The 27,731-nt window shown below is 44.3% G+C and overlaps 2 protein-coding genes across 12 annotated transcripts in view; one reads left to right on the top strand and one right to left on the bottom strand.

Annotated features, from left to right (window-relative positions):
- FEZ2 (fasciculation and elongation protein zeta 2) overlaps positions 1-12,423 on the top strand; it is a 42,967-nt gene extending 30,544 nt beyond the window's left edge. For 2 of the 5 annotated variants that reach the window (XM_045884406.3, XM_045884404.3), the window contains 4 exons: positions 2,617-2,697; positions 4,831-4,906; positions 7,644-7,709; positions 10,148-12,423. In XM_045884406.3, the coding sequence (XP_045740362.1) occupies positions 2,617-2,697; positions 4,831-4,906; positions 7,644-7,709; positions 10,148-10,164 (240 nt within the window). In that variant the 3' untranslated portion in view covers positions 10,165-12,423. Of the gene's footprint in view, positions 1-1,038; positions 1,757-2,616; positions 2,698-4,830; positions 4,907-7,643; positions 7,710-10,147 lie in introns of those variants that run through there. The other 3 variants (XM_045884405.3, XR_008506844.2, XM_064572108.1) reach the window with 3 other exon arrangements.
- Positions 12,273-27,731, bottom strand: part of CRIM1 (cysteine rich transmembrane BMP regulator 1) — a 186,645-nt gene continuing 171,186 nt past the window's right edge. For 4 of the 7 annotated variants that reach the window (XM_064572105.1, XM_045884403.3, XM_064572107.1 and 1 more), the window contains 4 exons: positions 26,117-26,311; positions 19,074-19,196; positions 16,065-16,255; positions 12,273-14,760 (listed from right to left, as the gene is read on the bottom strand). In XM_064572105.1, the coding sequence (XP_064428175.1) occupies positions 14,584-14,760; positions 16,065-16,255; positions 19,074-19,196; positions 26,117-26,311 (686 nt within the window). In that variant the 3' untranslated portion in view covers positions 12,273-14,583. The remainder of the gene's footprint in view (positions 14,761-16,064; positions 16,256-19,073; positions 19,197-26,116; positions 26,312-27,731) is intronic. The other 3 variants (XM_045884401.3, XM_045884400.3, XM_064572106.1) reach the window with 3 other exon arrangements.

Genomic DNA, 27,731 nt, shown 5'->3' with positions numbered 1-27,731 from the left:
CGTGCTTCCACCTCCTTCCACCCCGCCTGGCGCTGTGGTTGCGGGACAGCCATCTTTCAGGAGTCATCCGTCGGGCGACCAGCGCTGTGGCGGCTCAGCGGAGCCATGGCTGCACGTTTCATAAGGAGCCCTAGGTTACAGCCGGACCCAGGAGTTTAAGAATGTGCATCTGTCTTCTTACTTATGTTTTTGCCGTGACAGACATTAGGTTTCGAACTGCGGAGGTACAGCTAGTGTTTTTAAGAACGTGCTGCCCAGATGTAAAGTATCCCTCAGTCTCCTGATGCATGGATGCTAAAACTCTTCACCTTGTTTGACAATGTCTAGCTTCAACGTGCCTAGAGATAATGGAGTCAGGTTACATAGAGAATGAAGTGTTTTTCTCTTTGTTGCTTTTGAGAGGAAATACGTTTGGTAGAGTTTAAAAAATGGCTCTAGCCTCTGGTGCCTAAGTTCATCTCTTGATAATCTGCTTAGAAATGTGAACAAATTATGTGATAGCATATGAAAAAGCTACAAAATACAAAAATCTACAGAATACTTATGTGTAGGTTTTCCTTTAAAACTAGCCTACTCCATCAAAGGGAATATGGTTATGCTGTCAGCCAAGTGAAGCATGTTCAGTCAAGGTGACCAGACCAGACATTTCATTCTTGCCAGAACAAAATGGCATGCAGTCTGGGAAGGGCTCTGTGGGGAGGGACCATTTAGGAGGAGAGGCATGGTTGTATATGTTCTCCAAAGACGATAACATTTGGTAGTCAGATTTTCGATAATACCACTGAGTACATGACTGATAAAGAGGCATTTAGCTCCTTCAAAGATGAAACTTCTTGGTGTTTCTCAGCTTTTTGTTGTTAGGACTTCTTTACACTCTTAAAATTCATTGAAGACCCCAAAGAGCTTTTGTCTACATAAGTCATATTGATGGATAATTGCTCCATTATAAGATAAAATTTTTTTTTTGTTTGTTTTTTTTTGTTTTTTTTTTTGTTTTTTTTTTTTTGTTTTTAAGATTTTATTTATTTATTTTGACAGAGAGAGACACAGCGAGAGCAGGAACACAAGCAGGAGGAGCGGGAGAGGGAGAAGCAGGCTTCCTGCCGAGCAGGGAGCCCGATGTGGGACTCGATCCCAGGACCCTGGGATCATGACCTGAGCCGAAGGCAGACGCTTAACGACTGAGCCACCCAGGCGCCCTAAGATAAAATTTTTAAAAATTTACTAACTCATTTAAAAATACCAATAAGAAATTCATTAATGTTTACACAAATAGCATATTTTTACGAAAAAGAACTCTAATTTCAAAAATTCAGTGAGAAACAGTGGCATTCCTGTGCATTTTTGTTAATCTTGTTAATACCTGGCTTAATTCAAGAGAGCTAGAGTCTTAAATCTGCTTCTACATTCAGCCTGGCATTTGGAATATTTCACTCTAAGTCATGAAAGAATGAAAGTGAAAAAGGCAAATCATGCCTTAGTATTTCTGAGAAAATAATTTTGAGCTCATGAACCCTAAGAGTGTCTCAGGGACCTCCTGGCGGGGGGTTCCTGGGCCACACTTTGAGAATCACTGGGCTAAACCATACGTTCTTGAAAGCAGAGACCATTGCCTTGCTTTCCTCTTCTGTTCCATGGGGCCTGGTAAATACTCGTTATATTGACTCAAGTGTGTTTACTGTTTCAACTTTCCTCTATAAAAATCCAGAGAGAGGACCCATCTGGTCAATGGGGACTGAACTCCCGTTCAGGGATGCCTTCCTCCTTAATTAGTCACGCCCTAAGAATCCATCTCAGGCCTTTGACTCAGCAGCCAGAGGAGTGACAATGGCCTCTTTTCCCCAGTCTGATGGCATTGCAGACTGGTTACAAATCAAGATAAGTAGTTGAGGGAAAAATTATTCCCTTTAGAGTACAGTGAGTTCTCGGAAGCCTTGGAGGTTGCTGGGGGAAGAAGCTAGAATTGTTTCCTAGAAACAGCGGGAAAGTCTCTGCAGAAGTGTGCGGGGCCTGCTGGCACATGGGATCCACTGTGCTCTCCAGGAAGCATATGTGCTCTTGCAGTTCGAGTTTTCTGCACCAAGGCAGTGGCAGGTGGCCCGCAGAGCGAGTGGGAAGCCGTCCTCAGCTCTCCAAGTAACAGCATTCTCATTTGCCAAATGTTATGTTCATGTTTCTCCAAACTTGCGGTAGAAATATGCACACTTAGGCTGAAAATATGCATACTGTTAGTATTAAGTTTTCAGACTTTTGATACAATGTAGGTAAACAATATCAAGAGGTATCTTAAAAGTTACGCGGGTAAATTTTGCCTAAGACAAAGATGTGTACAACTTAGGATATTTACACTAGAGCAAATTTATTTATCAGCCAGGTGAGGAAAGTCTTCATGAATATAGTAGCATAAAAGCAATTGTTTTTGCATTTGACTTGCAAGGGAATGGAAGCAAAAACTGTTTAAAAACAGCATGATTTTGTCTGTTTATCTGAATGAGTAGTGGCATTTTCTAACTGCTTGTCTCTTGGGCACATAAATCATGGTGGTGCATTCTTACTAATAGTCTTTGAACTTCTTTCTCTGTCCTTTTCTTCCGGGCCGTATATTGCTGCCTTTAGCGCTTCAGCATGGAAGGGATCTCAAATGTCATTCAGAATGGCCTCCGCCACACCTTTGGAAATTCAGGTGGAGAGAAACAGGTGCTGGGTTATCCTTATTTTCCTCATTCTCTGCTTTTTCATTTCCTGCGTAAGTGAAGGTCCTGTGAAAGCTGGCAGTTTTACTAATTTACTAAGACTATTGCTTAAAAGAGAGAAGTGAAAGTTCATCATTTTTATAGTCTCGATAATGCATACAATTCCCTTTAGGAAAAAGCATTTTTCAAATTGGACAAAAGACTAAATGCATTATTAATACATGTTTTAGAACTCCATTTTCTACTACCTTTAAACAAATTGCACTGACATAAGGAGTTGCATGTATAGAATATATAGCTAAACTAGAATATACTATGCTAATTCTAAAAGTTTGAGAAACGATATCATTTTGCGGGGGGAAGAAAGCTGATGTTGGTGTCTTTTTGACAGGAGTTCTAGGTCAAACATGTCAGTAAGAGTATATATATCTTACCTCCTTTTAAATGAAATTCAAGTGTTTTTAAGGTGTATCATGTAGTTAGCCAACTCACTCTCTGCCAAGTGAGGCATGCGACATGATTTAATATAAAATTATACATGGATAGAAGTACACAGTCAAATGTGTAGTAATTTGCTTTATATTAACATTTTTGTACAGTGATTTAAGGAGGATCATGAACACAGGAAACACGTCTACATTAATGAGTGTGCTTAAAATTACTTTTCACAATTTGAAATTTTCACTTCACAAAGAAAACTTTTCAATGTAGCTCTTAAGACTTAGAAAGTGTGCAGAAGGTAGCTTTTGGCAGTTTATCAGAAGAAAGCATTTGAGCGTAGAAGGGCAAGAAGGGCAATAATCAATATTAAATAATCCTTCACACAGACATTTCCAGCTCCATCAAGGGATGGTCTAATTTTTTTTTTTTTATTCTGGCACCTCTGCCTCTCTCAAACTCACAGGCTGGCATAATAGCTTCCGGACTGACCCACACATACCAGTGGGCCAGGGAGCGTAGCTGGCTAGTGCGCGGGGGTGGGGTGGGGCTGGCGCTGCTTCCTGATGCTCTCAGAGGCCAGCTTGCCTGCCGCTCACGCTGTTGTGAAGCCCCAGGGGGCTTGTTTCCGGCTTCCTTCACAGAGAAACATTCAGTGCTACAATTGGGTATCACCTTGGAGAAGTCTACACCAAAAAGATGGTGGGAATTGTTTCTTACACATGGAATAATTCACTTTTCCTACTTTTCTGTACCTAAGGAGCCAGTTCCTGTTAAACCATTTTACCTTGTCTTTTGATTATGAGGTCACCCAAGGGTGAAATCACTCATGGAGGGTTAGGAATAGAGCAGAGATTTAGAGCAAGGACTAAGTAATGGGTGGGTCTTAAAAGATTCTGGGTAAAAGACAGTAGATCTCCAGATGAGCACATGCAAACCACACTGAACTAGATAGTTTTTGGTGGAGTGGTCAGAATAGGTACATCTGGACAATAATTTTTAGATTCTGCTTTCATGGGACATACTTAATAGGCCATAAATCTGATACTTGTGAGCCTTTACAGTGGTGAACGAGACTGTCTCAGTATCAGGTGTGAATTTTTATTATTCACTAGGCCATTCTCTCCTTTCACTTTTCTCTTTTCCCTTAATGCCTTTAAACATCCTAAATAATTTAAAATAATAATAATAATACACCTCTAAAATTGGTACGTGTGTCTAAGATAGCTTCTGGAAGAAGCTGGTATGTGTTTTTAAAGTTGTCAAGTTATCCATGTGACCATTTTGTTCAACCAGAAAAAAATGGTCTGAAACAGAATTATTTGGCTGTTGGGAATGATTTGGTTTATGCAGAACTGTTACAACTACGTTTTTAGTTTTAAATTACTATTTCCAAAATATGTTGAAAATATACAAGGAGAATGCTAGATAAGACTTTAATAATGAACAAATTGAATAGATCACCCTCAGACCTACTTTTGTGAAATTTTTAATAACTGAAAGATGAAAAAATGGATATTTATGTTAACATTGGGCTTGAATGAAGCAGATAGAGGTGGGCAAAAAATGAGCTCCAGCTGAGATAGTAAGATATCTCATGTTTCATGTTATAAAATAGACCTATAGTAACTGTATCAAAATTTTGCAGATAAGGTCATTCAGATTTAAGTGACTTTTTTTTTTTTTTTGGACTTGGCAGTACTTGACAACAGTCATTCCTTATGAGAAAAAAAACGGACCACCATCTGTTGAAGATCTTCAAATATTAACAAAAAGTGAGCAAAGATGAAATTAAACTCTTATCCTGTTTACTCTTGCTGATTCAAAATACTGATTTTGGTTGGTTGTTGCTGTTTTGCTTTGTCAATTTAGGGTAGTAAATGATGGATGATGTCATCATTTATTGAGAATGAAACCATGGATGGCTTATAACATCAAACATGACACTAAATCCAGAGTTGATTTGTATTTTTTGTGCTTTTTCTTTTTGAAATATTTACAAGCTGAACTTTTGAGGAAAAAAAGTGTAACTTGATTCTCCATCATCTCTTGGATGTTTAAGAACATCTATTTATCAATAAATAAGGTCCTTCATGGATCTTCTATAAATATGATTGTCAGTAACTCAATAGGAAAGATTTAGAATGTGGCCTAAAACAGTCTCCTTTCTTGGGAATGTAGAACCCTGAATCCAAGGTAGTAGTCACAGGTAGAATTTGAATTGGTAGTAATATTTTAAGAAGAGTCACTCAGCAAATATTAAAAAGGCCTATTCTGTGCCAGGCTGCGTTCTGGACATTGAGATACTTTAGTGAACGAAGCAGACAAAAATACTCCACCTTCAGGAGGCTTGCATTTTAAAATAATTTGTTAGACTTAACTATACATTCCATTGACTATCTCTTGTGAGAGCCATGAATGAGCCATGAATTCTGGTTCTGTCCCTGTTATTTACAGTGATATCCTTGGATGTTACTTACCTTCTCATGGTCACAATGAAAAACAAGGATAAAAGTATTTGCTATGTTTCCCTCATAGTAAATAAATTAACATACGCTTGATTTGGGGTAAGTCAGCTTTGTTTTCCTTGAAGGGACTGGATTTGCTGACCTGTTAGGTTCTTTCTACTGTAAATATTTGTAATAACTGCTGATTAAAGAGGGAGCCAAGTGAGAGGGAATCACAGGAATGGATACTGGTGACGAGAGCTCTTTTGGAATTTAGGGATATGGAGGCATGGATGGGATGAGCACAAGGGAGGTGCCTGCCTGCTACCTGAAGTTGTTATTCCTTCCTTTGGTGAACAATACTTTCAAAGCCTTTTATACCAAAATACGGATAAATCGAGTGATGCTAGCCAGTCTAAAATAGAGAACGAGGAGATTAACTGGGTGGCCAGCCTTCTGATTTTCCAGAGGAACTCATGATGTTAGAGTGTCCAAGATCACACAGGGGAATGGTTAATTACAGGGCTGGGTCTCTTAGTTCCCAGTCCACTGTACTTTTTAATAATGCTAGCTTATGGCATGTGATTTTATGTAGAACTGGAAACAAATCTAAAACATCATGGGAAGCAGAAATACTGAACAGAGTAGCCCTTTCAGAAGGAGACATAAATATTGCCTTAGAAGCCAGGAATTACTGAAAAACCTCGGCTTCTCAGATCAAGGACAAACATACTTGGCCAAACCAAAGTCATCATAATTCCCACATCAAAATGTCCTCAGGCTGATTCTTAGATGATGTATTTGTAGACGGCCATCATTTGGAATCTCTGGGTGAGTGAACGTGTGTAGGGGGTGTGAAGGAATGTCCAAGTTAGTATGAGTTTCACTTTGAAAGTAAGAAGTGGTTATCTCCTAAAAACCTGGGGGAGAACTGGAGCCTCTGCGGTCACCACCTTGGAGATGTTGGGCACAGGAGACGTCCTGGGGAGAGGGGTAGCATTTCTGGTTATGTAGCCTTCCTCATAAAAGCTATTGGAAGCACACAGCAATAGTAATAAGAATTAGAATAATGTTAGTTGTGTTCATAAATACGGCTAATGCTTACATAGCCTATATTCTGTGTGGGGCACTGTTCTAAGCCCTTCACATCCGAATTAGTAACTTGGTAATCATAACAAGCCTGAGACTGGTCTGATGATGGTTCTCATCTTACAAATGAGGAACTTGGTGTACTGGGCGGTTAAGGAACTAGCTCGAAGTCCCACAACGAGGAAGTGGGAAAGACAGGGTTTAAGCCCAGGTTGACTGACTTGCCAGTTACACCATGTTGTTTTGTCCTATGTCTGGGGGAAAAGAGTGTGGCATTTTCCCCGGTATGCTCTGGGGAGAATACTGTGCAAGTGTAGTGTTTGTTCATGTGTTTATGTGTACCTGGGTGGCCTAGAGTTTTAACCACTCTAATAGCTGATCTTTCTATTCGTCTTTGCTTAGAGATGAAATTGTCAAAGATTTCCTTTAGGATGAGGCTAATTCGCCAAGGTTCCTTCATAGTCTAGAAGGAGGCAGCCTGGCTGGGTGTTGCTCTGTGAGGTCTGTTCTTTGTGTTGGTCTTTTACCCATTTCTAAGAAGGCTGACAGACATGCTCCTTGGAGAGTGTAGCTAACTAGTCATTTATCTAAGACTTTCTCCAGCTTGTGAGATCTGCTGACTGAGGCTATCCTGCTCCCGGGGCCTACGGAAGTGCTCACGATGGGACCTCGCTCTCCAGTATTTATGATGACAGACCTGAGGCTCTGTGTAAATAACCTGATGCCTCTTTCCTGATTCCACTGTTTGGAAGTTTTAAATCAGGGAGATGAGTCTCGGGCAATAGGAATGTTCTCATCTGAGTAAGGACTTAACCACAGTACGTTCTTGAGCATTTGTGGGTGTATTTCCATATCCAGAAAATAATAATTTGCATGGATGGGTTATACCATATAATTAATTAATGCTACAGTGTAAATGAGATCTTCGATGGGAATTTGAAATTGTTGCCTTGTCTTTCTCACCTTTATTTTTCAGTTCTTCGTGCCATGAAAGAGGACAGTGAAAAGGTCCCGAGCTTGTTAACCGATTATATACTGAAAGGTGAGTGTTAGGATGTGGTGTGCGCGATGGTTGGAAAGATTTGATGAGTCGATGAATGCATCATCTTGCTAATAGATAAGAAAATAATTCCCAAACGCACTAATCAATGTCATTTGTGCAGAGTGAGGATAGATGCATGGCTTACTTATGCTATGCATGTTACGAATTATGGTATATAAAATTCAACTCTTATTTGGGGTCTTGAGCTGGTGGAAATACGTTGCATAATTCAGCTGTAAGCATGGAGGCAGGAAGTGGGGGAAATACTATGGAGACATTCCCACAACTATGTGAGTCTGAGGTGTTGACTGACACTGGGAGGGGTTGAGTAGGGTGGTCTCCGCCATCTTGGGGACAATGGAAAGGGAAGGACAGATCATGAGGATGGATGAAAGAAAGAATAGTCAAATCAGTGGAGAGTCCCAAAGGGAATATGAGAGGGATTGTTGTAAGGGACAGGCAGGGGAGGGGGAAAAAGAATGGATTTTCATCAACTAGGACAATGAAAAATGAGCCATAAATCTTAGCAAGATCAGTATCACAGGTTGGGAACAGGGATGAGGCAAAGGAAGGTCATTTGAGAAGTTAATGAGGAAAGATCAAAATTTGGATGATAAAGAGGGAACTGATGAACTTATTTAATTATAGGCAAAACTAATACTAAACTAAAACTAATACTAATACAGTGAAATTATTTTCTATAAGGCAGCAGTTATCCAGGTGACGGATTTTCCAAGCATCACAAAATGCATCCTGTAGGGTGTGATCCAATATTGAGAGCAATCCTCTTCTGGTAACATTTTCCTTTGGGTTCTCTCTCTTCTCCGTCAGAGTTGCTGGCTGAACTATAGGAAGTTTGGGATTTCTGAGATGTTAGGTAACTCAGATGAGACCTTTCTTTAACCATAGCTTCATAAAGAGGGAACCTCAGAAGGTACTGGGAGCTCCAAGTGAGTGATACGTTAAGTATCACCTGTAAGAGACTTGGAGTGGAGCCAGTCATTAGTAGGGTAGGGGTAGGGGGAGGGGTTTGAAAAGAATAAATTGAAATTTTAAATAAGTTGTGTTCTTCTGATGGAGGGCTTTTTCTTCCTATTACATTCTGAATTTTCTTTTTTAATACCTGACACCTTTGTTTGCTTTTATGTTGTGCTAGCATTGGTCTGAAAGCTGGATTGTTCTGAGGTTTGTTCTTACAGATGTGAAACAGGAATGAGATGAACATAAAGAACATGTCTTAATTTTTAATTATACCGGGTCCCTAGGGCACTACCATGAGCGCCAGAAATAGAATGAGCTTCTGAAACATTCTCTGGCTATTTTATCATTTGACTGCATGGAAGAATTTTACGACCCAGAGAACAGAGTGCTCTGGGGGCAAATGATGTTGCAGTTTTTCCTCTGAAAACCCAGGCCTGTAACTGAACCTCTACCACGTGCCTTCGGGAAGCAGCGCTTACCTAATTCTGTGCTCCCCGCTCCCGCCTGTGAGCCGGGCCGGCCCGTGCCGGAGCTGCGTCTCACGGGCCGCTTGTGCGCGTGTGTTGGTGGCTTTGTCTCAGCTTTGTGAGGCCTGGGTGGAAAAGCAGCTAGGGGTCAGAGCCAGGTGGTGACTGTGCGGTCCGAGCACGTAAGTGGGCCTGTGGGTGACGCTCAGAGGTGTTCAGTCGCGTGGGCACGTATGGACGGCGGTTATGCAGACGGGGTGACTGAAAATGCTCTCTTCCACCCATCTGGCCCTTCCACAGCCAGTCAGCGATTCCTCTACCTTGGGGGGTGGGTCCCCAGCCCACTAGAAGGTTCACCTGGCGGGGGGTCCTGCTCAAGGGAAAATTCTCCTTCTGCTTTCTTGGTGGGACTTCCTCATGGTTGTGTAACAACAAAGACCATGGCCTGGCTGCTAAGTGTTCATTTTAATGCGAAGGTACGAAATGAAAGAAGGTAGAAAAGGGGCCTCATTTGGCCTGAGAAGGGTGGGATGGATGCTGTACGGGCTTCTTAAGCTTTTTCTCGCACGTGCTGAATGACCCTGCTGTGGCCTCCAGGTTGCACCGAAGGCCGGCAGTGTAGACAGGGTTGCTGCTGTGTGTGTGTGTAGACTTGCACTCTCCTTTCACTTCCTGGGGAGCTTCTTGCCCGTGTTACAAGCCTGACGGTATAGGGCTAACGTTATGGGTTCTTATCTCTTAAGTGGCATCCTAAGAGACATGGCCTTTTGGTATCTCCTTTCTGGGCAATTGTAATAAATGTGTCTTGAGAGAACTTTTCACTGTTGGGTGTAGCGTTTTCAAACCTTTTTTAAAAAGTTGCTACTGTAGGTCCTTGCATTGTTTGTTCTCATGATTTAATAGTATATTTTTCTATACATATGTATGTACATCTTGTGTAAATATATACAAAATCTGTATTTCTATTTAAAGGTTTTTTTCTTCCTCTAGTTCTGTGCCCTACATAGGGCAGCTTCATGTCAGGAGCAGCTTTCTTTCGCGGATTCCAAGCTAGATTTCGTACAGCATTGTTCTGAAAGCTGGCTACCATTCCCTTCCTGCCATTGGAAACTCCGCACACTTGAACTTGGGTTTGTGATTCAGTATTACTAGATCATGCTTTCACTAATTCTTTGTATTATGAACCAAGAGAAGTATGGCACTGTTCTGAATTCTAGAGGTGTTTTGTGTTAAATACTAACAATTATGAGCTCTTCTCTCCAACTTTGCAGAGGAAGAGGGAAGTCATGTTTGTGCATGCCCAGTTATATTTTTCCTGAGCTGACAGTATGCCCAGTTGAGTTCTTACGGCTTTCTAGATCTGAACTGCACTGAAGAACTAGATTAAAGCATTGAGAGATTTATATCGTAGCTATTCTTCGGTGGTGGCGAGAACCGACGCTGATCTTTATAAGGGGACTGTCAGGATAAACCTTACCTACCAGTGTTGTCCAGGGAGACTGAAACGGAAACGCGGGCTGTTCTTGGAAGAAGTGGAAGCCGAATGTGCGCTCTCCCTGGTGGGGAGCGGGCTGATGTTGGAGGTTGCTGTGGGTTTCACCACTGTTCAGATGTTAATCATTAAGTTGCCATTCACTTTCAGAACTTTGTATTGTTGAACTTTGGATGTTTATATGTCTGCGAAGAAGTGTCCTTTACAAGGAGTTTGCGTCCCCTGAGGTGCTTTCATGTCTGCGCAGCCGCGCCCCGCCCCCACTCCTGGTCTGTGTCCTTCATGCGGGGGCGTCCTCCCCAAGTGCTACTCGGGGAGCAGCTACTCATCCATCCAGCACTGGTCCTGAAACACTTTTCTGCCAGTTCCAGTCAAGTCATTGCCATTTAATAAATGTTGGAAAAAAGGGTAATATATGTTGGAGAGATTTTTTTTTTGAGAGTTTTTGTTGTATTTCTTAAGACTTTTCTTCCCTTGCAGTGCTAGATTCTTCCCTTTACCATTCTACATGTTGTCTGTCACTGCCGTGTGTAAGCTGGTGAACCCTGATTAGCTTCATGATGGTCAGGAGGGGAGAGAGAGACTTTTCCAGGTTGCCCTGGGTTGCTGTGGAATGACCGAAGTCCTGCTCTTTTCCTCGGTCTGTGAGACATTCCCAACAGCTACGGCAGCTCCCTCCCTCAGACCACGGGAGTGTGGGAAGAGTTACAGAGGACCTGTCAGGGCTTTAAAATGCCCCTTCAGCATCTGTGAGCACACAGGCCCACCCCTAGTCCTCATTCCACTGGGCAAGTGGCACACCAGGTCTGCGAAGCAGCGGCTCAGGTTGGAGCTGGAGACCGACTTGGCATCTCCGCGGTTACCTAGGGCTATGTGGAGCTTGAGCTAGTTTCTTGTTTTATCAGTGCCTTATTTGATAGTGACTGTGTGGGCCTTACCTCGCTCCTTGCCCTCCCAACTGATGAAGATGCATACTTACACAATACAATTAATAACTTCAACTAAATTGATCCAAATTTGTAAAAATTTTGCCTATACTAAGGAAAGAGCACTTTAGAAGGCATACGCGTCAAAAGTCCTTGAGGATAGGTTTTTGGGGAAGAGATTCAAGTGTTCTGTTTATAGTTCATTCTTAAGTAGGTGCTTCTGGAGTGTATGAAAAAGTATTTTTTTTCCTTTCAATTCCCAGTCCCCTAATAATGAGATTTCTCTGATTTTGTTTGATAAACTTGCTTCCCCAGTGGTAAACTACCAGTGTTTCCCACCTTGACCCTTCTCGCACACATGATGAATGGATTTTGATACCAGTGAGGAGAGGATGAGCAGGTTTCTGATTTGTGACTGACAACAGGTAGGTTTTAAGTCTCCCTAAGAGCAGCATCAAAGTGCCACCTACCCCGAGACGGGATTTTGTACAAGGATTTGCAGGGCGAGGCCTGCCCTCTGAGAGCGGCCCTGGAGCTGCTGGGCGGGGGGTGCTGGAGGGTCAGACTGACAACCTTAACACACAAGGACTGTTAGTCCTTTTTGCGATTGAGATTCAAAGTGCCAAGAACCCAGTTGCAAATAATTCCCTCATGGCTTCGTGGTTTGAGGAAAACAAAACAAACCGTAGAACCCCAGTGCACTCCAAGTGCCATATATCTATTTATTTTATTCTTCAGGAAATTATATTTGTTTTTCTTTTACAAGAGCACAACAGGAACCAAAGTAAAAGAGTAATAGATACAGCACTCAGGATAAATCATATCTTTAAAATAATAATAAAAAAATTTACACCTCGTCCTATATCCTGTTAGTATTTTCATAATACGGCCATGATTGAAAAAAACAAAAAGCAAGCATTTACAATTTTTTTGATAGAGATTTTTTATGCCTGGAATGGATTAATTGTCGACAAAATTTTATACTAATCAGGCTGATGTAAATCTATTTTGGTAACATCGTATCATTAACAAATTTATTTTGGAAATAGATAAAAATATTGCCCCTTGATAATAAATCTTTTTTTTCCTTTGAATGCAAACAGCTAGAACACCTTTTTCTTTTCCTTTTGATATTCTAAGACAAAAAAAAATGGTTAATCTTCAGATTAATAAATTAGGTCATTATAATAATAAATTAATTTTTTTTAAAGTTCAGCAACCTCTGTCCAAGTATTTACAACAATACTTGAAAGTTCCTTTACAAAACAGAACACATTTTCTTTTCACATTAAGCATACTGGGTATCTGTGTCTTTCACAACAAGCATTTTAAAAAGAAAAATCAATGCACAAATGGGTAATTAGTATAAAAGTGCTAAGAGCTGTTTGAAAAGTTAACACTATAGTATACAGTCAGTTATATTTGAGGCAAACTACAACAAACTTCCAGCTTATTATGGACAATATTCCAGTAGTTGTTTCAAACAGTTGTTTGAAGAAAAAAAAAAAAAATCCAGGAGCTGATTAGTGATGCAGATAAACTGCCATCAATGTTTCTGGCCAGTGAGCAAATTGAAAACCAACAGAGAGCATATCCAAATGAGGAAGAAGATCTTAATAAAGGAATACCTTCTCCACAGCAGGTGTGATGCTGATGCACAAGGCGTGAGCAGACACACCCTCACACGCGCTCACACTCACCACACACATCTTTCTTCCCAATTAAACTGCAGGTAGAATGAAATTTTGTCTTCTTAAAAATTTGTAAGTGATCAAAAGCATTGATATGGAATGCCTGTTTGTCTTTGTTCTGGTTAAAATCTCATAAAAATACATTCAACAGGAAAACATAAATTGTATGTGTATAAATATATATGCATATATATTATATACACACGCACACAAATACTTTTGTTTTTTTGAAGCATAAGAATTACATAAATATTCCTATAATTGCTAAAGTTTAAGGAGGCATATTTTTTTTTGAGCTTCAACAAAGGTGCTTGAATAATATACAATTAAAATGAAGTAGTTTCTATTTTGTAGAATCAGTATAGAATAAGGAAAAAAAAATCCCCAAACAGTCCTTTTTTAAAAAAGTTTCTTCTTAAGCTAGAGCTTCAACAAAAACTATGAACACCCAACAAGAGAACAAAGCCACGACAGACAATGAAGTACAGCCCCTGGAAATACCTGGTGTCTTTCGCCCTCTGCCTCCTTCCTGCCACGTGGTGGTAAGAAAAGCTCCAGTGCTCACATCAAGAAATGACTCAGGTCTTGTTCACCTGCTGACTCTGCTAGGAACTGGCTGATTGGCTTGGAAGAGAACAAAAGCAGCAAAAAGTATAACTGTCTATCTCCTTAACAACCCGCGTCGGAGAAATGCCGCAGCGCATCTCTCCTGCTTCCTCACCGCCCACGGCAGCGGGACCGTATAGACAAGAAACTCGTGGCTTTAGCCCGGGGATGGCTAGCGCCAGGTGCCGGTGCGCTCGTCTGCAGTCCTAAGGTGGCTATGGCAGCCGGGTCGCAAGGCCTTTGTTTTCCCGCTCGCTCGGGCCCGAGCTTTGAAGCAACCAGTGCAGTCTTCGAGGAAAAAAAGCTCCTCTGGGCCACTCAACTGCTTTTATTTTAACAGGATTTCTCGCCCATCCCCGAGCCCAGCTGACCCATTTGCCTTCCCAACACCACCCTCCCAACCCATCGCCCCAACCAAACTCAACTGTCCCCGCCCCCAAGTATCTCTACAGCTATATTACAAGCAAATATATCTTAGCAACTTTAAAAACTTTGGTTCTAAGAAAACACTTGGTCAGTTATCTTGAGGAAAGTGGGAATGCTTGTTCTGCACACTGCTGTAGACAGAGCCCATCCCGGTAAGTTCTCAGCGCTGTACATCAACTCACAATCCAAAACGATCCACTAAGCAAGTGCACAAATTCTAGTTTACTTTTAAAAGCAGATTTAGTCGTTTTCTGTCTTTCAAAGCCTCATCGACGTCGCCTTTCTTCACACTGTCTGGTAGAAATTATCTGCCTGTAGGTGGTTCTGTTTTTGCATGCTGTAGAAGCCACTGAATCTCGCGTCCGGCTCGGCAATTCTTAGCATTCTCTGCGAACTGTCCACGGGGACTCTGCTTCCTTTCTTGCAGTCCACAGACACCAGCTGATTATTTAAGGAAGAAGGCTATTTAATGAGAGGAGGAAAAACCACAAAGAATGAGCTGTCTTATGTATCCTAAGTTAACAAATTTAGTCCCGACTCAAGTGAGGTGATAGCTTTGCAGGACACAGACGGGCAGACTGGATGTGGAGTCTACACCCTGTTCTAGCACCAGCGGTAGTTTCGTAAGGGATCCTGCCTCACAAAACGGTTTAAAAGTGAACTGTCAATAAATTATGTCAAATGGAGTGGATGAAGGAACTGAAAAAAGAGAATGGTGAAACCACTGAACTATTTTCAAATCCTTGACATGCAGGCTAGCACTTACAAGGGTTGAAGAAGTGGGAGTCACCAGACAGGCAGATTTTAAGATAAACAGACAATGTTAAATCACACAGCCAGCCCCTGTCTGTAGCCAGCCACTCCATGCACGTTATGAACTGGTCTCTCTTCCCAGCTTTTCGCTGTGGGGACTGGGTCTTGCCCAGCCCCGTGTCCTGAGCCCGCAGGTGCCCAAAGTGTATTTCTTAAAAGAAAATCAGAGGCCGGATAAGCATCTGACAGAAATTTTATATGGAAGAGTTATCTAGGTGGTAAACTGGATTAAAATAATTATTCAAGCGGTTTTCAAGTTCTTAAGGGTATACGATTTTTTCTTAAAGAAAAAAGACTAAATGTAAAAAGTAGACTCAGGGTTGGAAAAAGTCATTGACTTTTCCCTTTAATGAAAATGAATTTTCTTGGCTTTTAAGATAGGCTGATTTGACGAATACATATTCGTCCTTTCTCAGTAGTGAAATGTGCCCCTTTCTGCCTGGTCTAGTGTTACTTTACAGTCTCTTCAGGATCTTCTGCCACCTGTCCCCCGGTGCTTGCCCTGGATACATCTCCCTGTCCTTTGGAGTTCTGTATATGCTCAGGACGCTCGAGCGGTCTTGTGGCTCTCACCCGAGTGCTGGCGCCCTCTTTCTAGGTTTCTTTCCCAATTCTAAGCTGATAGATCACTGAGAAATTCAGGTTTTAATTTCTAATATAAACAATGAATCCAGAATTTTTTTTTTTGAAAACTTTAAATCCAGGACATTGGCTGTGTGGAAGGTCAGGATTCATTAACCAGTGGATGATGGGTAATTCGTCCATTGATTGCTCCAGCCCCAGGCAAGTACTCTGTAGTGGATGGCTACAGCTTGCTGTGCGCTTGAGCCCATGAAGACCAAAGCAAAATTTTCACTGGCTAATATAAAAGACATCAAGCAATTTAAAGAAATGTAAGCATGCAAGCTTTCCTAGTTCGGTCACTCAAGAGACAAACTTTTTCAGGACAATACCTTAGTTGGTGTTCGATACCAGCAAAGCAGTGGTATCCACTGTTTCTTCTGATTGATGAATAGGAATGCTATTATAATAGAGAGGCCGATTATTATGGGAACCACAACTGAGGCAATGGAGTCCAGTGAAGAATCTTCGCCCGGATGCAGCTTGTTGTTATCTCTGTAATCTACCTGCAGGTGACCCATGTCTAGGAGAAAAACAGTTAACAAGCATTTATTACCTCAACAAGAATTTTTAAGGATTATTTTAGTTACACTGCAAATGCAAATCAATGACTTGGTTTCACTTCTTCCCAATGCTTTCAGGCTAAACACGATTCAAATGTAAAGATCCAGAGGGCTCTTACGAGAGGGCAGAGCTCTTAGGGATGGATGTGAGACAGGAAATATGAGGGTGAGAAGGTTAACAACTGGGCAAGGTGAAGCTGCTTCTTGCTTCATCCTTATAAATTGACTAAACTAGATTACTGAAAGTATTTTGATTAACATTAACCTATATGGTCTTCTCTAAGATTCGGAAACAGAAACATTTTCGGAAACAGAAACATTAGCTTACCTCCCCGCTTACCAGCAAATAGGAGACTAGAACAAAGTATCTTCTTGGACTTACCATACTAACAGCCAAGACTAATTACTAATGTAACAGTAAAAACTACACCAGCATCAAGAGTTTGGTCTTTTGGTTGATACTGAGCTCTAAGCAAAAATGCCTCCCTCTTCATAAAATTGTTGAAAACTCACTAGGCCTAATAGATCATTTTCCTGCCTTAGTTAATATACTGCACAGGAGACAACATTTAGTTTTGTTCTTATGAATGCAGGTCTTTCTGTTCCTTTAAATCATCATTCTTGCCATAAATATTGCAGAGATCACTAGGTTAACTCTATATCAATCAGGAGCACTCCCTGGAAGTTTCCTTACTTTTATTTTCTTTCAAATAAACTACTGTGTTCAGACTGTCTAAATGCATCAAAGACCAGGTTAGTGAATGATGCAGGAATTACACAATCAAAAATAGTTGCTCTTAAATTGTTCTGGAAACAGCTCATCATAGCACAACCTTGTGATATTAAGACTGTCTACAGTTTAAAAATCAGATTTTTATTAATACGCTTCTTCCTCTGTGTGTGTGTGGGGGAGCTTGGGGGGATGGAAAGAAGAGGACCTTCCTAGTCATTCTATCCAGTGTAGATGGTAATACTTTACAGGAATTTGAAAAAACCCTCATTATTTATCAGCATCAAGACAAATACCAAAGGTCAAAATAACATCTTATTGATGAATTCAGGGTTTTAAATACACAATGAATAAAGGAATGAATTTTTGCCTTACCACATTCCAAATGATATAGCAAATGGTTTTAGGAATATATGTCATACAAGGAAATTGAAAAGTTAAGGAAAATTTAGTGAAAGGAAAAGGAAGCTTCAAGTCTATTTATAAAATTCAGTCCAGTGCTTAAGTTCTGTTTTGATGCAAAAAGCAGGCCATAAAATTGAGCTTTGGGCTTCCTAGCAGCAAAAGCAAAAGAGGAAACAAATACCATCAACAAGATTACAATGTCATCAACATTAAAAAATAATCTTGCTGGATGCCTGGGTGGCTCAGTCGTTAAGCGTCTGCCTTCGGCTCAGGTCATGATCGAGGTCCTGGGATCGAGCCCCGCATCGGGCTCCCTGCTCAGTGGGAAGTCTGCTTTTCCCTCTCCCACTCCCCCTGCTTATGTTTCCTCTCTCGCTGTCTCTCTGTCAAATAAATAAATAAAATCTTAAAAAAAGAGGGCGCCTGGGTGGCTCAGTTGGTTAAGCGACTGCCTTCAGCTCAGGTCATGATCCCACGGTCCTGGGATTGAGTCCCGCTTTTCCCTCTCCCACTCCCCCTGCTTGTGTTCCCTCTCTCGCTGTGTCTCTCTCTGTCATAAAATCTTTAAAAAAAAAAAAAATCTTGCTTAGGAGAAGTACAGATTTTCCTGCTACTGACACATAAGGAAATATCCTCCTCAGGGACTTTGTAACAGAGACGATGCTAAGTAATGTACAGGTCCTCAATATATTGCAATAAATAAGGCTGTTCTTATGACCAAAGCCCAGCATGTAGAACAGTGTGTGGCACAGAGTAGGCACGAATATTTATTGATTGAATGAATTTAAATGTAATGATAAAGCACAGTTCAGTCATAGCAATTATATAAGTAGCCAAAACGCTGGGTCCAGGAGGTTGGCTCCCTGGTTATCTGGCTTGATCTAAAGAAGCATAAACTGCAGAGTATCTAGAGTAACAACAGACCATTAATCTCTCAAGCAATGAATATTGCTTCTCCCAAAAGATATAAAAATTGCCTAGCAGTGATTTTAAGAATGTCCTTGGAGTAGACAGGAGGTGGTGTTGAGTCAAGGCTAAGAGGAAGTTTATACTCTTGATCAAGAGGTCTACTTTTAGAGAGTGCAATATTGACAGGAACCCTGCCTTGCTTTGTCACGTAACTACTGAGAGACAGAATAATGTGCCTGTTACACAACTGAAAAGGACAGAGCTGGGGGGAAAAAGCAAGGAATAAACCTGATGAGTGGAAAAATCAGCACATATAATAAACTGAACTCTCATGGAGTAAGAACAACCTAGAAGCAGAGGGTAACCTAATGCACAATTGCTTAGTCCAGAATCCACAGGGACTGAATAATGTATTATTCTTCTGCTCACATACGTACAAATAGGAGAGCTGGCTTTGAAATTCCAGATACCAGGCTCTTAGGACAAAGAACATCTTTCTTTCCATCATCACTAAGTCTCTGAGCATGTGGGGCCAGAAGGAGGCATATTATCCAGTTACCTGCAGACTTACTTTATCATTCTGGGTTAAATATGTTACAGCCAAGCAGGTCTTCCCTGGAGTCCTTATTTGAACTTACGTGGGCTTGCCATTTAAAAAGATACGCAAAGGAAGTTAAAAAAAAAGGTAGATCACATGTAAGATTACAGAGATCTCAGTCGACTTCAGCACTTACCTCTGGGGAGATGGATAATGTCATTCTCACTGGGTGTCGGCCACAAGGGAACCTCTAGGTCAATCTCTCCACGGTGATTCGTTTTCTCAATGGGTATATTGGTTGGTTCTGGGACATACATTTCTAAAAGAAAAGGACATTTTTCATAAGAGATGATGGAGGAGCTACTTACTTTTTTTTTTTTTTTTAAAGATTTTATTTATTTATTTGAGACAGAGAGAATGAGATACAGAGAGCATGAGAGGGAGGAGGGTCAGAGGGAGAAGCAGGCTCCCTGCCGAGCAGGGAGCCCGATGCGGAACTCGATCCTGGGACTCCAGGATCATGACCTGAGCCGAAGGCAGTCGCTTAACCAACTGAGCCACCCAGGCGCCCCGAGGAGCTACTTACTCTTGACTTTTGTTTCCTCAATCCAAATGGATGGTGCATTCAATCAGTACAATACGTCCTGGGACATGAAAGATCCTGTTTCTGCATTTCTATCACCTACTGCTAGAGAGTCACTACCTTTGCAAGTGCGGGAAACAGGTCTTATGACCATGTAAAAAAGGGAGAGAAAGTTTTCTCCCGCACCAGGGAGAAAGCTCTGCTTTTTCATGTCAAATGGTGTTGGCCCTGTAGTTTTGTGCAAGCTGATAGGGACTGGCTGAATTGGAAGGATTTCTTTTACTTTCCATCAGCTAAATACTATATCTTAATAACGGTTTCTCTTTAAACCTTGAATGTTGAATCATTTATATAAAATATATCCCAGGAAGTGAAAAAGTAAAAGCATCTTTCACTCTTTATGCATTCCTGAGGCATTTCCCCTCCAGTCACTTCCCCTAAATGGGAACAGACTGTAGGCAGACCTGACAAGGTGTGGCCTGGCTCAAGTATAAAATGTCTGCTTTGTTACCATTGGAACCATGTGGACTAAAAGATGATCTTCAGTAAATACAGTTCCATGATCTAACTTGATCACGTAGGCACTCTGATCAATAAGATTCTACAACATGAAACAAGGCCATCTAAGAAGAACAATATTCTTTGTCCCAAATATCAGGGTTTTTTCCCTTTTTTTCTTTTTAAAGCTAAGTTCTAAAAGGGACCAGTTTAAAAAGTTCAGAGTTTTCTTTGGCTCCTAACAAATATATTTATATATCCTTTCTTCATCTGGTTAACATTTTAAATAAATAGTTCTTGAGAACCCCTATTTTCAAAAGGTGACACAAAAGTCTGCATCAACCATATAGCTCCTTTTGGCCAGATCCTGCCATATTATTAAACTCATTTTTATAAGGTTACTCAGCATTGGTAATACTAAATATTCACTAGTAGCCCAATTGAGTCCAAAATAAAATATATAAAGTACAAGTGATAGAAGTTAAAATAGAACTAACAATCCCCTGCTCACAGTGACTGCTGTCTATCCTGTAGTTACCTGCCTTTCAAGAAGTAAACCGTAAGATGAAGTAGAGAGAAGGGGAAATGACAGGGAAGAGAGTGTTTGCTCTGCTTCTGCTGTCTGTTAACGGGAGTTCCTGCCTGGGAAGGAAATCGGAGAGGTTAAGTGAATTGCCCAAGATGATGCGTCCAGGAACTGGTAGAGGTGGGATTCAAATCCGGTTCTGTGACGCCACGGCCCGGGTCTTCTGGTGCCCCAGGAATAAAGTTATTTTGGCCTTTGTCCCCGAGTCTTCTGCTTTCTTTCTTAAATACAGCTGACCTTGAACAACTCGGGTCTGAACTGCATGGGTCTACTTCTAAGTGGGCTTTATCAGTACAGTACTGTAGTTGTACTTTTCCTTACGATTTTCTTTCTTTTTTTTTTTTTAAAGATTTTATTTATTTTTTTGACAGAGAGAGAGACAGCGAGAGAGGGAACACAAGTAGGGGGAGTGGGAGAGGGAGAAGCAGGCTCCCCGCAGAGCAGGGAGCCCAATACAGGGCTCGATCCCAGGACCCTGGGATCAGGACCTGAGCCGAAGGCAGACGCTTAACGACTGAGCCACCCAGGTGCCCCCCTTATGATTTTCTTACTATTCTCTTTTCTCTAGCTTATCCTAAGAATATAACACCTATAACATACAAAGTATGTGTTAATCGACTCTTTATGATATGGTAAGGCTCTTGGTCAACAGAAGGCTATTAGTAGTTAAGTTTTGGGGGAGTCATAAAAGTTATATGGGGACTTTCAAGTGCTTGGGGTTTGGCACCTCAGACACGGCAAGGCCTAGACACTTACAGTTTCAAAAAGATACCTAAAAACTCTAGAATTAAAAAGAGAATTTACTGACAGTGTTATTTAGAGAAGCAGGGGCCGCTGGAGTGAAACCAATGACTCTCAAACTTTTCTGTCCTCTCTGAGTCACCTGAAGGGCTTATAAAATGTGCTGATTCTCACAGGTCGTGCTTCTGTAGGCCTACGGTGGGTGATTCTGGGGTGGGTGCACAGGGCATGGCGTTTAGTTCACCCACTGAGAAACCCTGATTACGTGATAGGAATATCCTGGAAGAGTCTGGAAAGAAAAGTGACCTTGACATTTAGGTGACATCTTTCGACGCCACAGCACCTCTGAGCGCGTCCCCTAAGGGTCCACACAGCACCGAACCTTCGCATCACAACAGCCTCCCCCCCCCCCACCCCCCCGGTGTCAGGGAGCTCAGCAGAAAAGGCCAAAGTGAGATCTATCCACCAGACCTAGCAGTGTGGACGGCTAAGCAGCCAAAGCCGCCACGGAGGTCCCCAGAGCTGGGATTGGTTCTGCTTCACCTCAGGGTCTTCCTGGGTGAAAGCCCTAGAGAAGCAGGCTTGAAATCCTCGCACCGCCTATCTGCACATGCATAGATTGCAAGGGGAAGCCCACACACGGCACACGGGACAGGTGAGTCCTCCTCCCCCAGGTGCTTAGGAAGGCTCTGCTTGGCAGCAGTGGGGGAGGTACAAGGGTGTGCCCTGGGTCAGGGAGGGGGTCTCACACGGTGATTGATTCTATCACCCCTGTCCACAAATACTTCCTGAGCGCGGCACTGGTCCACGTGTTGGGGAGGCAGCCATGAGCAAGACCAGTCCTGCCCTCGTGGGCCCCTCCCCGCTGAGCGGCTCACAGCCTGCCCTGGGTACGGGTCTGCTCCACTGACCTCAGTACGGCTCGGACGGACGTCCACCTACACCTCCCTCTTCACCACAAAATACTCGGAGCTCTAGGTTGGAGCCGTCACGCCCAAGGGTCGTTTCCCTTTAATGTGAACTTACAAGGGACACTGTCTCTGAGCAGTTTTGCCAAAAAGGAAACATCTTTTGGCAAAACAAAAACAAAACGATTTGGACAAACAAAAAGAAGCGTGGGAGCTACGCTCTTTCCACGCCTAGACCCAGGGCCTCCACGGCCAAGGCCTGCGTCCGACCCCAACTCTCACATACAGCCCTTCTGGCATTTACTGTCACAGCCCTTCACAGCTGCTGGCATCCCAGACACAAAACTACATCTGGCCAGGCCACGTGGATCACGGGCACGTGGTCACAATGAAGACTTACTCCTGTGGTCAAGTATGTTCTGAACTTCAGAGGCACCCAAGACCTCTTACTGGGGAAATATTTTACTTTCAGAGGCAACTGGCCAGTTGTAAGAGCCACCTTCCCTGAAATGTCCTCTCCTGGAATATGGGGAGGGGGGCAGGATGCTTGGGGCTCACAAGCTGAGGCACCATTTTTGGGGAGATGGAACCTGCAGTCAACTGAGGACCAGAACGCCCAAGTCTGCCAACTAGTGGCGTGACCTCGGAGAATCCACTTAACTTCCCCGAGCCTCGGTTTCTTCTGTTAAAATGGGACAAGTACGAACCAGCTCACGGGTTTTGTCCTCATATCCTAAGACAGCAGAGGGGGAAAGTGCTTTGTAAGGGGTGAGACTGGCCAGACCGGCAGTCGATATGTACAGGGGGCAACGCGAGGTAGCAGGAACTATCGAGATGAGAAATGGAAGTCTGGCACTTCGGTGAAGATCCCGGGCTAAGATCACACAGTAAGCCAGTGAGAACAGGGCGAGGACCCACCTTCCTTGGAAGGACACAATCAAATGCAAGGTGGCAAGGTGTGAATGATTGCAAAGTTTGCTTAGAGAGAACATGGAGAAATGATTCATTAATAGTACATCAGATGCAGAAAGGAGATTTACAGAAATTAAATTTCAATCCAACAGTAAATCCTAACTGAGAAGTCCCTGAAGAAATCTTTCATAATGAACAAGGATGTTATATATATATGCACTCTCTCCTTTCTTAAAATCACAAACCAAGGACAGTGTCTCTTGACCTCTATTCCTAGCACCGTCACCTGGATTTGGGGGCCTTGCTGTCACACACCTGGGACGTCTGCCATGTGGGTTATGGCTGTCCCAGCCTCTGGTCTCCCCCTGCTTTAGTCCCTCCTACACATCACCTATGAATCCTCCCAAAGCACCTATGTGACCACGTCCTTCACGTGCTCAAAAATGAGCCTCCCCACCCGAACAAAGGATGGCGTCTATGCTCTTCGTTCCACTCCAGTAAAGAGAGCCCACCTGTCCTGCAAGGTCCAGCTCGAATCCTGGGGACGCCTGCAGGACCACTCCCCCTGACAGCAGTCTCACCTGCGAACTGTGTAACAGGGCTGATAACCAGCGTCTCCAATTCACCCTCCCCTTCTCCTTTGAAACCTCTCATTAGACTGAGCCTCCACACCACTGTGCCGAGACGGCTCTGGTCAGGGCGACTGGGACAAGGCTACACGACAACGGTTAGTCTGCGCGTCTCCTGCGAGGACCTAACGGCGCCCCCAGCCCAGGTCCCCCTGGCTTCTGGGTCACAGCTCCCGGGCTCCTTCCACGTCGCTGTGGCTCCTTCTCTCCTTCCTCTGCTAGGCCCTCCTCCCCTGCTTGGTCTCCCAAAGTTGGAGGGTTTCTGGCTCAGTCATGGCGGCCCTTCTCCACCACACTCACTCCCTGGGGGATCTCGTCACCCAACCCCAAGGCTTACAAACCACTGAATCCTACTGATTGTCCCCTCACAACAGAATCCGAGCCCGGCCACTCCTCCTGCCTCCAGAGCCACGACTGGCGGCCACCTGCATTACTGGGAAAGCCTCCAACTACTCTTTGCCTCCACATCCCACGGTCTATGCTCAACCCAGCACCAGAGACATCCCTTGAAAGGGGAAGTCAGCTTCCCTCCTTTGCTTAAGACCCTCCGATGTTTCTCTCCCACTCAGTAAAATCCTGCCCCCGCCGAGAGAGACTGCAGGTTTCAGCTCCCGGCGGCCTCTCCACTCGCCTGACCCTCCTGCTCCCGGGGCCTGTCCACACAGGCCTCCGGGCTGTCCTTCAACAGGCACTGTGCGTTCCCAGCCCAGGGCTCTGCCCTGTCTATACCCAGAGGGTTCTGCCTCTTCCCTCGGAGTCCTCCATTCTTCTGGGTCTCCTAAATGACACCGGTTCAAACAAAACCACCGGTCGCTTCTCCTTTGCCCCCTGACTGGCTATGCTTTGCACCACAGTCCTTGGCCTCACCCTGGGTGCTCTTTCTTGTTTCTTGTTTGCTACCTGTCCTTCCCCACGAAAATGTGAGCTCCGTGTGGACGGTGCTCTGTTGAGTTCTCTGCGGTCCCCCCAGTGCCTCGGACAGGCTGGTGCACAGCAGGCACTAAGCGAGTCTCTGCTGAATACAAAAGGTCAAGTCTCCCCATTTGTACCTCAGAAGCATCTTACTGGGAAGGTGGGTATGGAGCTTGTGAGACAGGTGGTGTGGAGCAAACCAGCTCCCATGAGAAATACACGGTTTTCCTCGTTCTTCTTTGGGTGACCCTCAGGGATTTCATTTTTCGCCAGGTGCAGAGTGATAAACCAGCAGAGTGATCGTGACTCTCCGTCTGCGCCTTACACGACGCCCACAAGACAAGCAGGAAAAGCACCCAAGTGAAGGCTCTGGAAAGGCCTCAGCCTCCCGAGCGGGCACAACATCCCAGCCTTTACAGAGTCTCGAGAAGTGGACATTCTCAGTAAAAGGTCAATGAGTGCAGACAATGTGACGCTTGGGGCTTAACTGACCATCCCATTTACGACCGCACAGTGTAGAAGCACGGCTGGCAGGACTCTGAGCTTCCTGCATCGCAGGGAACAAGACTCTAACATAATGCAGCAAGGTGAAGATGGAAAGGATCCTGACCCACTGCTAGGGTGCAGGCGCTCTGTGGTCTGGACTGCTGGTGGAGTCTGTGTGTTTAGGGCTGGGGGGTCTGGACTGCGGCCCAGGCCGTGCTGCGGAGGGCTCAGGCCCTGCATTTCTGGGACGAGGGGCAGAGGACTAGGGCATGAGACATAGGGAAGGAAGAGGAAGGCCCGGGGCAGGGGGGGATCTGGGCAGCAGTCGGCGGGGAGCTGAGGTTTGAGACTTGGAGGCAGGCTGCTGAGCGGACATGAAGGGTGGATGTGGGGGGAGGCGCAGGCATGGGGTTCCATGGCTGCCGGATGGGGTCTCCGTGGGAAGAGATGGTGTTGGCCAGAGGGCTTGGGGGCAGGCAGCCCGGGACAACCTGGGTACTGCTGGGACTGATGAACTGAACCCAGAATGAACAGAGCTGTATTCTCTAAACGCAGCTGTTCCATTCTGGCTCTGGTGTACAGTCAGTCCCCTTGTGATGGCTGTGGAGTGGTCCCCCACCGCGTCCATCTCGGGCTAGTCCAGCACGCATGGACACCGTGTCACCCACACAGCACAGGTATGCTCAAGAGTCCGGTACGGCCATCAGACTCGTGCCACCAGTATTTAGAGAATGCAAATGGGAAGCAGCAGAGCAATTCTAGCCGGGCCCACAGTCAGGCACTCCCCCGGGTGTCACTCTCAAGCTCCCCCCGCGCCCCCGCCCCCCATCTCTGCACGGATCAAGCTCCCCCCGTGCCCCCGCCCCCCATCTCTGCACGGGGAGACCCCGGCTGGGCCCACGCACTGCATGGGCCCCGCGAGCTGGCGGAACCGGCTCGGAGCTGCGCCGGCTCCACGCACCATCCGCGCCCCCAGCGGGGTACCTGGGCACATCGGGCAGCAGCTTCCTTCCACGTTGATGGGCTCGACGCAGGGCAGAGGGGGGCAGCTGACGGTGGAGCAGAGCGTCTGGCCCTGCAGGCAGTAGCAGTGCGTACAGCTGTCTATGTCCCACCGCTCCTCGTCCGCGTACGCCTTCCCGCTGAAGTGGCACACCGCCTTCCTCGGGGTCGTGTCTTCTAGGGGACAGAACAGCACAGGGTGGAGTCGCGGGACGGGACCGAGGGCCGTGGAGACGACTAACCCAGGGCAGGGACGGGTACGGCCAGGGGGAATGGGACCCACCGGGCAGGTGTCACTAGATCGTCATTGCAAAAAGTGCAAATTCGTTCACACTGGGTGGCCGGGGAACACACGACACAAGGAACACCCAAATACAAATAGGTAGAGACACGTTCAGAGGTTTTACGTGGAAGGGTATAAAAAGTCCAGCTGAGTGTATTTACAGAGACGTTTCATGAAATTCCTACTTTCGGTTAATCTTTTCGTAAGTGGTTCAGGGGAGTAGTAAGGAATGACTGGGGCGCGTCACCGGGAACGAGGGGGCATCGGCGGCGACACGACCACTTCCTTCAGTCTTCAGTGATGCTCGGTGCGTTTCCCCCTTGTCAACAGAGGCATTTCTACTTTAGAAACAACCTCATTTCCGTTCAATCCATTTTTGCAGCCAACTATGGTTTTTGACTATATATATATATATATTTTTTTTGACTATATATATATATATTTTTTTGACTATATATATATATATATACTTTTTTTTTTTTTTTAAGATTTTATTTATTTTAGAGACAGACTGAGAGCATGAGTGGGAGGAGAGGAGGGAAGGAGAGACTCTGAAACAGATTTTGTGCTGAGCGCGGAGCCTGACGCTGAGCGGGGCTTGATCCCAGACCAAGAGATCATGACCTGGGCTGAAACCAAGAGTTGGGACTCTTAACCAACTGAGCCACCCAGGTGCCCCTGACGACAATGTATTTTTAGGAGTTACTGTTGTGTGTAAGAATTTACAGTTTAAAACCCTCTGCTGTTCTTTCTTCTCCAGTCTCTCTTGCCATCCTCATTTCCTCCCGTCCCCAACTTTTTTCTAGAAAGTTTCTTTCTTCTCTTGGACTCAATGCCGCCTCCTGGTTTTATCTGAACTTACTTATGAGTGGTCACAATTTACAGCCTGTCCTTCTCTCCAGAGCTCAAGAACGGTGGCTCAAAGAGAGGCCCCAGTGCCCCGCAGAGATGGGGCAGACCAACGGGGAAATGGGGGTCAGCACTTCCTCGTCACTGGACAGGCCAATAACTGGATGACTCCTACCAACCTGGGGAAATTTTATGCTCAGATTCTAAAGGCAGCTCTACTGACCACTGGTCACCGATAATTAAAAAGCTATAAAGGAATCTGGAAGGAAAGTTCCTTAGGAAAGGAGTGATGTTAGGGGCTCAGGGTTCTTCCTTCTGGAAGGCACTTGGGAAGCTCTAATGGAGGCAGTGTTTATTGCCCAGACACAGAGGACGGAGCCCAGGACGCCTGCAGGAGTGAGGAGAAACGTGTGGGCATCAGGTGCCACGTTCTCCGAGCAACCCCAACCTGCAGCCACCTGCTCT

The sequence above is a fragment of the Mirounga angustirostris genome, unplaced genomic scaffold, assembly GCF_029215605.1.
Source record: "Mirounga angustirostris isolate CCGP_5_RB_7025 unplaced genomic scaffold, mMirAng1.0.hap1 SCAF_10, whole genome shotgun sequence".
Taxonomy (NCBI): Eukaryota; Metazoa; Chordata; class Mammalia; order Carnivora; family Phocidae; genus Mirounga; species Mirounga angustirostris.
The sequence above is the reverse complement of the archived record's forward strand: the minus strand, read 5'-3'. Positions and strand labels throughout refer to the sequence as shown.